Raw genomic sequence first — 12660 nt, forward strand, 5'->3', positions numbered from 1 at the left:
GGATTAGTAATCCCACCGTGTGCGACTATTCCTTCTTCTCCCACTCCCATAGAACATACTCCAGCATTGATTACATATTTGCGAGCCAATCTCTGCTCCCCATGATACTACAGACTCACTTCTACCCGATCTGTCTGTCTGACCATGCCCCTCTCGAGATGACTCTCATCTGGCTGAACCCACATCCAAAACATGAGCATTGGTACTTCCCCAACTTCCTATGTAGGAAGCAACTGCTGCGTGATGAACTTAGGCAAACCATTAAAGATTTCTTTGAGCAGAATGACCCTGAGCTTACCTCTCATGCCATCACCTGGGAAGCTTTCAAAGTGGTAGTCCGGGGTAAATGCATCGAATTGGCTACTACCCTGAAAACACAGCAGCGAGAGGAGCGCTGGCACACAAAACTAGCCCATCAGCTCCAGCACTAAGGAAAGTTACTGCCCTCAAAGGGAAACTACAGTCCATTTACACTAACAGGGGGGAAAAATCATCTTACGCTTACAGGCCAGGGGTTATGAGGGAGGCAACAAAGTGGGGTCCCTTCTTGCACGTCAACTACGGGTCAAACAGGAAAGGGAATACATAAAACTTATTATAGATGACGTGGGCGTCTCACAAAAGACAGAGGAGGGGAAAGCGCTTGCCTTTGAAGTCTTCTTCCATACTAGCTACACCTCAGAACACCTGCGGGCTCATGGTCAAAAGAAGTACCTGGACTCTTTAGACCTCCCACTTGTCCCGGCGACCATCAACAAGGACTTGGCTCAACCCATTACCCCTGAGGAAGTACAGAAGGCGATTGACACACTTAAATTACAGAAAGTGCTGGGGCCAGATGGGTTTACGGCATATTTTTATTGTACCTTTGCACCAGAACTTGCCCCCTTTTTAACTACCTTATTTAATGTCATCGCTTTTACACAGCAGGTCACCCCCTCTATGGGAGAGGCGATTGTGGCAGTAATTCCCAAACCGGGGAAGGATCCTACAGCCTGTTCCTCATACCACCCGATCGGCCTTCTGAATCTAGACGCCAAGATCAACGCCAAAATCTTGGATACCCACCTCGAATCAATGCTCCACGGCCTTATTGACCCGGACCAATCAGGTTTTATTAAGGGGCAACAGACCCATGATAATTTGCGGAGCATCATCCACATAATAGAGAAGGCTCGGAAGAAGGACATCCCAGCGGCTCTTCTCTCGCTTGACGCGGAGAAAGCATTTGACCGCGTGGAGTGGACCTTCCTATTTCAAGCGCTGCGACGCTTTGGATTCAATGAGACTTTTGTAGGGATGATACGTGCCAATTATTACTCTCCTAGATCCCGGGTCCTGGCCAATGGCGTTGCTTCCCCCTCTTTTAGCTTGGCTTGAGGGATGCGGCAGGGGTGCCCGTTATCCCTCCTCCTTTTTGCTTTAAGCATAGAACCCCTAGTGCATAAAATTAGAGAAAATGCTGACATATCAGGGGTGCGGTTTGGCTCAGACGAACATAATCGGCCCCTAAGTGTCTAATAAGAAAAACTACTGCGCATACCATAACCTCTTTCCCAGTCAATCATGCAATGTGCTCCAAGCCAATTCAATTCATCTTATGAGCTTAACCAAATGTGAAAACCTGATAGACCAACCGAACCAGTTTATATCAAGACGTTCAAATCACCCTTTCCGTGGCTCCTTAATTTGGTGCCATCTCCATGCAAACCATATTAACCTGTTACTCACGTCGTAATATATTTCACGAACTGACTCCTATGAGCTGCCACTAAGGACCTTTTGCCCGTAGGGTCTGCCAGCCTGTTATTGTTACAACAGTACATCGCTCTGTAAACAAAAAGACCTGATTTAAACAATTAGTCAAACCCCCAGCACCCACGAGGGCCCAAGGCCAATCCCAACGGTCTACTCTCGCCTCTCCTCGTCAGAATGAACCCGCCATGAAAAGTGTGGCGGAGAGGCAACTAAGGCCCCTGCCTCTTCTAGGACTTGAGGTGCATGCGGAAGGGGCATATGTTGTGCCCCCCTGGAATTACACCTCCATTCCTGCATGGTGTGGCATGCATGCCACACTGTGCAGGAACATGCTGCAGGTGCTGTCACGATGGCAGTCTACTGTTAAGGCTCTCCTAAGAGCCTGACACAGCCGCCGCCTTGAGAGCGCTGCAACACCGCCCGTCCGCCCTGGATTATACTTGTAATCCGGTGGGAGGGAGCACAACAGACTTTATGGTCCACTTGTCGATGCGGCGGTGGTGTTCCGACAGGAGGATAATATAGAATGCTACAACGCATGCAATCACATCGTGTTCCTTAACAATGCAGTTGCTACACCGATCGCATTGTTAGAACGTGATGCCATTGCAACGCAAGTCATTACATCGACTTGCAGTAGATGGCACTCTAACATTAGGAATAGTGGAGGAGCTTCGCGCGCATCCAAGATGGACGCGTGAGCACAGGGCTCCCGAGACCCTTTCCGCCTCCCGCATCTATCCTGCCACGTATCCTGATTTAGACGATGGGTTCTACTAGCTGATGCCCTGCTGACACAATATCTCTTTTCAAAAATCGATTTGGCCGCCGGGAACTGGACTTACTACACTTCGAAACTTTGCAGCCTAAATCGACGACTATCCACGGACTTGAGTCCCCGAGGTACCCAGGTGGCAATTGAACAACAACGGCCATTGAGACTCGGCCACTGCCCCTGTGGTACTTTCGTTTTCGTTTTCGGTCATTGTCTATTGCAACTTGCTGCCTGTTGACACTGCTGGCCTGTGTCTTGCTGCCAGCTCTAAACTTGTCCTTCGCCTTCGTCCCCACACTCTACAAGTCAGCTTTGCGGAGAGCCATTCTAACCAGGTCCCAAAAGGCCCGTCAGGGCTCGCCGCTCCAAATGGTGGGCAAGACAGAGAGCGAGAAGCCGGCCACCAAGGGCACGTACCGAGGGGGTATCACCCAATCCAATACTATGGATCGCTTCACCCGCCCAAAAGGATCCCCTGGTGGTGTGGGTAAAGTTTTGGACGAGACTGGAGATGGCTCTCCTGCGACGGAAGAATTGACATTGAGGGACGTCATGGGCGCCATTGCAAGTGTGAAGACCTCTATGGGCCAGCAGTACGAATCACTGGCTTCTAAGATAGACACGGTGGCGATCAAAGTCAACCTCATCAGGACGGATCTCGCGAAGACCAATGAGCGGGTCAAGTCCCTGGACATCAAGACTGCAAGTCTCACTACTGATGTCTCGGATCTTCAGACCGAAGTTCGTAATCTCCGAACATCTAATGACTTGTTTGCCCACCGGCTGGATGATTTTGAGAGCCGGGCCAGGCGCAACAACGTCTGCATCATTGGTGTTCCGGAGAATTCCACAGAATTATCCACAGACCTCCTGGTGGAGGACCTCGTGTTGAATCACTTGACACCAAGGGCCTCAGTAACTTTTTTACGGTGGAGCGTGCCCACAGAGTTCCCGGTGGGAAGCCTAAACTGGGTGCCACACCTAGGCCTATCATAGCCAGGATTTTTAATTTTCGGGACAGAGACGCTATTCTTCAAGCATCACGCACCAATGGTCCCACAAAATTTGAAAACGCATCGATCAGTTTTTATCCGGATTTTACACAGGCGGTGCAAAAACAACGCATGGGCTTCACAGGTGTGAAACGGCGACTTAGAGACATGGGACTGAAGTATGCTATGCTTTTCCCGGCCCGATTGAGGATTGAATATGAGGAACGTGCGCTCTTCTTTGACCGCCCTGAGGTTGTCAATGACTGGCTTGATACTCTGCCGGCACATCGGAACTGCCCGGAACAATCAGGGGCGCTGAAGGTGGCCTGGAGGAACAGGAGGAGTGAGTCCTTACCGGCGTGCCAGCTCTATGGACTTATAGCAGTGGTTAGATGATTCTTATGTACATATATTGGTGATTACCCGGGTGCGGGAGGAATCGGGACTCTTCCTCCTCTAGGGGTTTTTCTCTCTTTTTGTAGGTTAGTTTAATGGGGCGACAGGCACACTGGAAGTTGGGGTGGCTTCTTGGTCTAACGCAGGGGTGCAGGGTGGGGAGGTGTGTTTTGGAGATTCCTCTGGGGTGGTGGGGGGGTCTTTGTTTCTTTGTTTATTTCGAGGCTATGCTTTGCTGCATATCTTGTCTTTTGTGCCTGTTTCTTCATGAGGGAAGCACTGTTCTCATTTCTGGGATGGGGGGTAGGGGGCTGAGGGTGCTGAGCTGGAATGTCAATGGTCTGGGTGACAGGATAAAGCGGGGGATAGTTCTGCAATACTTGAAACGTCTCTCCCCAGATATAGTGTTATTGCAGGAAACACATCTAATTGGGAACACATGCCATGCATTGAATAGACGGGGCTATCGTCTGGCGGCACACTCCGGATTTACTACTGGGTCGAGGGGGGCGGGCGTCCTCGTTAGGAGCTCCCTCCCCCTGGAGATAGATGACACTGTGCTGGATGATAGAGGTCGATATGCGGCCATTACGGGCCGCTGGGAGGGGAAGACGATCTCCATACTCTCTGTATATGTCCCGCCAGGCCTACAGTCCACCACATTTTCTGATTTGGGAAGGGTGGTTTTGGGTTTTCCTGAGGGTATGTTGGTTGTGGGTGGTGACTTTAACTCGGTTGTCTGTGGTAGTGAGGATCGTAGCCCCCCCAGGGTTCTCCCGAAATCACAATCATGGCTGGGCAACTTCCTGGATGCGCTGGGACTAGTGGATTGCTGAAGGCAACTGCACCCCGGACAGGGACAATATACCTTTTATTCGGGAGCACATGGGAGTCTCTCGAGGCTTGATTATATCCTAATACCGGCGGTGCAGGTGGTCTCTGTGAGGGAAATTCGACACCTTGCTAGGGGGATCTCGGACCACTCCCCACTCTGGCTTACTGTTGATGTACAGTTGGGAACTGAGGGCCGGGTTGCTCCGATTAACCCTGGCACCTACGTAATCCTAAAACTAGAGCCGAGGTGGTTAAGTGCATGGATTATTACTTTGCTGAGAACGTGGGGTCGGTGTCCTCCCCCATCTCCCTGTGGGAGGCTTATAAGACTGTGATTCGTGGTCAAACCTTGTCCTTGATTGCCAGTGCGAGGAAAAGCAAGAATGAGGAGGTGGTACGTTTGGAGAATGAAATTACTGCTTTGGAAGAAGAGTTGGAATCTGGGGTTACACCTGAGGGGTTGAATGATCTAGCCCTTAAACAGTCTGACTACAGGGCTCTGGTGACTGATGCGGCCAAGGCAATGAGTCGTGAGCAACAGGGGCGTCTGTATGATGTTGATGATAAAGCGGGAAAATTGATTGCTTGGTTGGATAAAAGAGACAGATTGAATCGGGTGGTTGTTGAAAGAGCGGATGGATCGCGGGTTGTGGACCCGGTTGAGATAGTCGGGTCTTTGCCCAGCACTTTCAGAAGGTTTACGCGCCAGTCTCGGACAGACCGGCGGAGGACTCACATTTGCTACTGAGGTATATCGCGTTGCCTAGCTTGTCGGAGTTAGACAAGGAGCTTATGGAGGCGGAATTTTCCACCGATGAAATAACGCTCGCTATCCGCTCCCTTCGTTCTGGGAAGGCCTCCGGCCCGAATGGTATCCCGATCGAGCTGTACAAGCTGTGTCCCGACAAAATGGCGCTGCATCTTCGCCAAATGTTTTTGGAATCGCGAGATCTCGGATCCCTTCCCCGGGATCAGAGACTGGCGTCCATTGTAGTCATCCACAAAGACGGGAAGCCCCGTGATCAATGTTCATCATACAGGCCGATTTCGCTTTTGAACGTCGAGCCAAAGATCTTGGCAAAACTTTTGGCAAATCGGCTGATAAAGGTGATCAGCGACTTGATACACCCAGATCATTCTGGGTTCATACCCCATCGAAATACCGCGCTCAACCTTCACCTTATTCATGGTGTATTGGCAGGGGCGGGGTCGCTTCGTGAGCCGGCCATCTTGGTTTCCTTGGATGCCTCGATGGCCTTTGACATGGTGGAGTGGCCGTATTTGTGGGCGGCCCTTGCAAAATTTGGTTTTGGCCCCAACTTCATCGGGTGGGTTAGACTCCTATATGAGCAACCGCTAGCCCAAGTGGTAGTTAACGGTAGGGCCTCAGAACCTTTTGTTCTCGGAAGAGACACACGGCAGGGCTGCCCTTTGTCACCACTGCCCTTCGCGCTTGCCCTTGAGCCACTTGCCGCGTGGCTTCGTTGGGAACCATCGCTCAAGGGCATTAGGTGGTCCCCTGACTTTGAGGATCGTATATCGTTGTATGCAGACGACATATTGCTATACCTCACTTCCCCTCGTAAATCATTAGGAGTCTTGTTCGATGTTTTGAGTTCCTTCGGGAGGAATTCTGGCTTGGTTATTAACTGGGCCAAGTCCTGTATTTACTCGCTTACTGGAGAATTGCCTCCCCTGCCCCGCGTATGTCCGATACCGATCTCACACGTTGGTTTTCAGTATCTGGGGATTTATATATTATTGGATATGATAGGAATTTGCTTCCTCCGCTTATCCGGCTTAGATCGGACGTCACGGCGTGGTGTGATTTTCCGCTGTCCCCGGTAGGTAGAGCGTCCCTCTTTAAGATGATGTCTCTTCCCCGATTCCTGTACGCCATCCAAAACACGCTTGATTTGGTGCCTGCTAGTTATTTCCGTGAGATTGAGGGCCTCCAGAGGAAGCTCGTGTGGGGCGGGCGACCTCGCATTGCACTGGCGAAATTGACTTTGCCCTGGTACGATGGTGGCATAGCGTTGCCTGATATCAAGCGATACTATTCGGCATCCCAATTGAGTGCAGTCAACCACGCAATGTACGGTCCTGTCCCGAATCCCGCATTCGAAATGGATAGATGGCAGCTACCGGGTGGCGACTATAATAGGGCGCTCTACTCTAGATCGGCTAGGAAGAATCTGACTGGCCCCACTGGGGTTGCAGTACGGGTGTGGGGTAGTGCAACTGCGGCCACGGGGTGGTCGGACAAGCTGACCAGAGCTACCCCGCTTTACGCGGCTGAGAGACTGGGCAGTCTTTGGACGACAAAGGGATTCGACAAATGGGACCTCATCGGCATCAGTAGGGTCAGAGATCTCTGGGTCAAGAACAGAATCAAAACTTTTGATGAACTCAAACGAGAATATGCATTGAGTGATAGGGAGCACTTCCACTACATCCAGATCCGCCATGCGCTTGAGTCGGTCTTCCCAACCGGAACCGCAATTCCAGAGTCCTCTCCCCTGGAAGATAGAGTGCTTGACGGGTACGTCCCCGATAGTACTATTTCTCTCATTTATAAAAAACTTATCAATGACCGCTCGGATCTCCTTGTACAGCTTTGTGGGGCTTGGACCGGCGATGGACTGGAGTTGGATGATGAAGATTGGCAGGTCGCGATATCTTCCCCCAAGGAGGTCGCGATTCCGGCGCGTCTCCGGCTGGTGCAACTGAAGATTTTACACCGTGTCTGTCACGGGTCCACGCCTGATGTGTATGGGTTATTCTGTGGATGGGTTGTGTAGGCGCGGCTGCGGTATGCTTGCTACCTTTCTTCATATCTTATGGGAATGTCCGGATGTTGTGGTATTCTGGAACCGTGTGCATGCTGTTACGGAAGAGGTGACGGATGTTTCATTATTGCCAGAGGCCAGATGCTGTTTGTTGAACATCTGGGAGCCGAATGACTACAGCGTTGCTCAGACTCAATGGGCCACCCTCGGCAACATGATAGCGAAAAGGGACATAGCCCAACTGTGGGGGTCTCAAAGGGCACCTCTAGTCTCGACATGGGAAAAAAACATGGACTGGTGCATGTTCAGAGAAAAAATTGTGCATGTCGCCCGTGGCAGGCCCAAGAAGTGGGGGAGGATATGGGGCCAATGGAATTCGTATCTTGGAGAGATTTGCGCCCCCCCCTTTCATAGAAGTCTCTGACATTCCTCTGTCCCCGTGACCGTGCATTCCATGGCATCTATATCCTATTGTACACGACTTGCTTGCCTATTCTCGGCCCCCTTCCCTCCCCGAGATCCTCCATCCTTCATCAAATCAGCTCCTTTAGCTGGGTCGCTCCCCCTGCTGCCCGGGACAGCCACTCACTGTATAGTCTATAGCCTCGGAATTTTTGTTTGTGTGTTTGTTTTGTAAAATATAAAATGTGAAACCTTTCATTTATCCTCCTATCACCACAAGATCTCTACATTGCCATGCGGTATCGCTGCCGGACCCACGGGTTGTCGGCTGATGAGCTGTGTAACATTGCAAATTTGGTATTTATTGCTACTAGCCGGCCTCTGTAGTTGTAGGTCTGTAACTGTACTACTTTTCTTGTAATAAAGGTTTTTAAAAAAAAACATTAGGAATAGTATAAATGACTATTCCAACTCCAGCATACGCAACAGTAGGGAAGGTGTTGGAATAGTAAATTATACTATTCCATATGTTAGAGTGCCATCTACTGCAAGTCGATGTATTGACTTGCGTAGTAATGGCATCGCATTGTAACACGTTGTAATGACCATGTTGTAAAGGTATCGAGGTCTAATGACAGCAATGTAAAGGTTGTTTCTCCAGGAGGACCGCCAGACTCGTAATAAAGCCCCAAGTGATTTGCCCAGGGTCAAAGGATGTAGAGCAGAGGCTGAGACTCGAAACTGGTTCCCAGCTCCAAAGTTAGTACCTCTGGCCGTAACGCCACATCCTCATTCCGACCCTCAACTTCAATCCGAAAGCAAAAAAGCTGGACTGCACTGGCCCATAAACAGGAAATTAAAGGCAGCGGTACAGCTGAAAGGGCACATTCACTGGCTATACAATTAGTACTCCTCTGAAAGCCCAGTAGCCATCAGGTACTGTCTGCACATGTTTGTTGAGTACATCCAGAAATAACGTTGCTGCCGACTCTTCCCCAGCTCTTTCCAACATCAAGCCTCACTGCCTATCACCATTCACAGCATGTATGAGCCCTGCCCCTTGCTCATACATGCTGCTAAGTTGCTCTGTAATGCTGGCTCCACCCTGGGCCAAAGGGCTACACACCGTGGGGTTGTTACAGATCCAAGAGGTTGCTCAAGGGACATAGGGGCATATTATCAAGGGAGTTTATCTCCGCTTTTTTGGCTTTAAAAGCCAAGAAAGTGGAGATAAAATTATCTCCCTATTACCTAGCTGTCGCTAACACCAGTTAGTGACAGCTAGTAGGAGATAGCGACCATCTTGGGCCCCGCTTTGCATATCAGTGATATTTATCACTAATGACATGCAAAGTGGGCGTGCCAAGATGTTAGCGACTTTTGGAGATATTCGCACTAAGCGCGAATATCTCCAAAAGCTAACACCTGCCCTGAGCAGTTCTTAGCCATGTTATCCAATGGTAGGTGGATAACATGGCTAAGAGCATTAGCTCGGTAATGCCTGAATATCGCTGACTTTTCAGCAATATTCATGCATTATTGCTGATTTTTATCGCATTTGCGATAAACCTTGGTAATACCAAGGTTTATCTGCGATAAAAATCGCCGCAACTCGGCGATATTTTTTTTTCGCTAACCAAGCAATAGCGATAATTATCGCTATTGCTTGGTATTATGCCCCCTAGTGCTATACAAAATAAAATAATCTCCCATAACTACACCCGACTGTGTCTTCATATTAGGTAAAATAGTCATGCACTTCTCATAGTTGAGGAGTGGGTGGTTTGCCATTGTTCCATCCTGTTTTTATTATGTAAGAGACCAATGATGTTAAATGGGTGCTGCTAATAATCGCCAAAAATATACTGTTGTGTGCAACGCAGAATAGTTAAAACCACCTTTGAGGTTTTCGCATCAGCTTTGCTGCTTGCTCCATAAACATAGGGTTTTGACTCGTGTGCTAGCTCTGCCAAAATGTGCACTAAGCCCCACACTGCTGTGTCCTATCCAACCTATGCTCTTTCTTGCAGGGTCATGCAGTCTGTATCCCGCTTCGTTCTCTCATTGACAAGTAGTTTGTAGTTTAAGAGATAGTCATGTATGCAGTATTTACGGAAAGCAATCTCCTTGAAACCGCAGAGACAATTTAAAACTGTTTAATTTCTTATCCCTATGTGTTCCTAAAGGATGCACATTGCTTGTCTGACTAATGCGATACGTCTCCCACCTGCTCTGCTCGTTGTAGTGATGATTCCTTCTGTTCTGCAGGTATGTGGTGTGCCGAAGCGTTAGGCCCGGGGTCGTCACGGTGTGGAACATTGTGAAGTCCAAGTGCAAGAGCAGCGCGGTGCGCGTGGAGCGCGGGCTGATGGAGAGCTCCGACGTGGTCCTGATCAAAGACATGAAGCTCTTCATCCTGACCGACAGGGGCATGGCCTCCTTCACTGAGACCCCAAGGCCCATTTTCCAGGTATCCATTGATGCTGCGCACTTGAGACATGCATACATGGAGGATTATGTTACCATTCTTATTCTGATGTATGTCTTGTAAAAATCTGTGAATATATATCTATTTCTGTATGCATGTCAGAAAACATATGTTATGTTACTGTACATCATGGTGACAGATCATGGAACATATGACTCTACTGTGTAAAGCAGCGCCTGTGGAATTTAGCATCTCTGACACCCGTTGTCATGTGCTGTAGGTGTTTTTCTCCATAATATGCAGGGAAATAATTGGAATTGTTTTGGCAATGGCAAAAGCTGATTCTGGATGCAAGGCCTTGTATTCAAATACCCCTAAATCATCCACCGATATGTAAATGTAGGACAAATCGGAGGCTAAAGCATGTCATATGAATTATTTTTTAACATTTTTTAACATTTCCCAACGTTATGTTTTTGAATCATCCTCTGATTGAAGGAGTTCTGGACTGAAATATGCTAGATTTTCCTTCTGTAACGTCTACTGAGAATGTTTTGTTGTGTTGCGCTATTTATCATTCTGTGGTAAATAAAGTATTACCCTGTCATAATTTCTATACTTAAACAAAAGGTCATTAAATGAGAGGCAGAGTCCGTGGTGTCCGATTCAAAAGGGCTTTATTTCAATAACTCGAGTTAGGGGAGAATCGGTTCCATCACCACTAAGGTTCAGGAAGGGTCTTCTAAACTTTATTCACAGAGTAAAATATTTATACATTCAATCTCGTACATAGGGAGGAGCGCTCCAGGCAGAGCAAGAGAAAGAGAGAGATAAGAGCATGTGGGCGTGCACGAGGGCGTACATGTGGGCGTTCACTTGAGGAGTCATAGGGGAGTCATAGGTGGGTGGATGCATAGAGGGGGGTTGCATGGCCAGCTGGAACCTTTACCCTACTTGTGTGTGCGACTTGGTCATGACGTGTAATTGACGTGTAACTGAGGGGATAACTGGGGGGAGCTGACTTTCGGTCTGGTAGGGAGGCCTTCAGTGTCAGGACGACCAGCACGTCTGGTATTATCTGATATCTTATGTCCGGGGATGTATTATCTGAAGCAAAAGTCGCTCTTCACCAAGAGCCGGTGTGGACATATATTTCTTCGTTCATTTGCGTGGGGGCCTTGAGCTTGCTATGAACACGAGCTCTGCAAATCACTTAAACGGAGACAGAAAGGCTAGGCCCTATCTCTGCAGACGGGTTCTGTGTACCTTCTTCACCAGGCAAGAATGTGATTCTGTAGAGCAAGCAGATAACTATGTGCAAAATACTGTCTTGGCACCCCAGGCTGGGCCCCTCTCGGCTTAGACAAAAGTATGCAAAGGTCAGGGATACGTAGCTGCAGCCCTCAGAGTGTCTGGAGGCATGAAACCTTAATTCGGGTCCTGGCTCAGGCTGAGCCACAAAATGGGTTCATCTCGATATATTAAACGTGCACAATGCAAACACATGGGCCACCTGGGCCTCAGTGCAGAATTACCGTTTCTTATATGAAAGACTTGGTAACTGGCATCCTAATGTGGGATGCAAATGCAGAGGCCTCATTATTCAGGCCACAGAGGGAAAATGCATGGGTGACATGCATATACACTAAACGTTGGGGTACACGCAGGGGACACATTGGCCATGTAAAATTCATTTTCCTCATTCCCTCCTTGTCCCCTACTGTACCCTTCAGGACACATCTATTTTCATGAGACCGTATATCTGATCATACAGCATCATTTGTTCATCTTTGATCCTTTGTACACGTGGGTGTGGAACACAGGCAGTTGCACACAGGCCGCAAATGGCCGGGCCACACTGCAGACAGAGACAGCAGCCGAATATCATAAGCAGTATCATTCCTAGGAACGACAACACTTTCCATCCCCATGCCGATATTACACCCCAGAGCCAACTGGACCAAGTCCATGTGCCTGGGTCTTGATGTATATCATGAGCAATTTTGTGGAGCCTTGTTATTGCTGCGTACACAGATGGTGCGTTATTCGGAATGAAAACGCAGCAACTGGAGCCAATCACTGTACAAGCCCCGCCCCTATCTGCCAGGATGACGTCAAGAACAAGAAGGTTCTGAAGAACAACAAGTCTCATGGCAGACTGTTCCTGGGTCAAGTTCGCCAGGGCAGATGCAGTCTCATTCACTACTGCTTCTAGAGTTCTTGTTAACCTGCGTATGAGTTTACTTTTTTGGACGGGACCTATGAAGAAAAAGAGTCCTCTGTTAA

General features: G+C 48.9%; 1 protein-coding gene across 1 annotated transcript in view; it reads left to right on the forward strand.

The window, feature by feature from the left end:
• LOC147668654 (uncharacterized) overlaps nucleotides 1-12660 on the forward strand; it is a 574419-nt gene that overhangs the window by 437411 nt on the left and 124348 nt on the right. Inside the window, exon 24 of the mRNA XM_086948545.1 lies at nucleotides 10215-10416. Within this exon, the coding sequence (XP_086804671.1) occupies nucleotides 10215-10416 (202 nt within the window). The remainder of the gene's footprint in view (nucleotides 1-10214; nucleotides 10417-12660) is intronic.

This window comes from Lissotriton vulgaris, unplaced genomic scaffold, assembly GCF_964263255.1.
Source record: "Lissotriton vulgaris unplaced genomic scaffold, aLisVul1.2 SCAFFOLD_518, whole genome shotgun sequence".
Taxonomy (NCBI): domain Eukaryota; kingdom Metazoa; phylum Chordata; class Amphibia; order Caudata; family Salamandridae; genus Lissotriton; species Lissotriton vulgaris.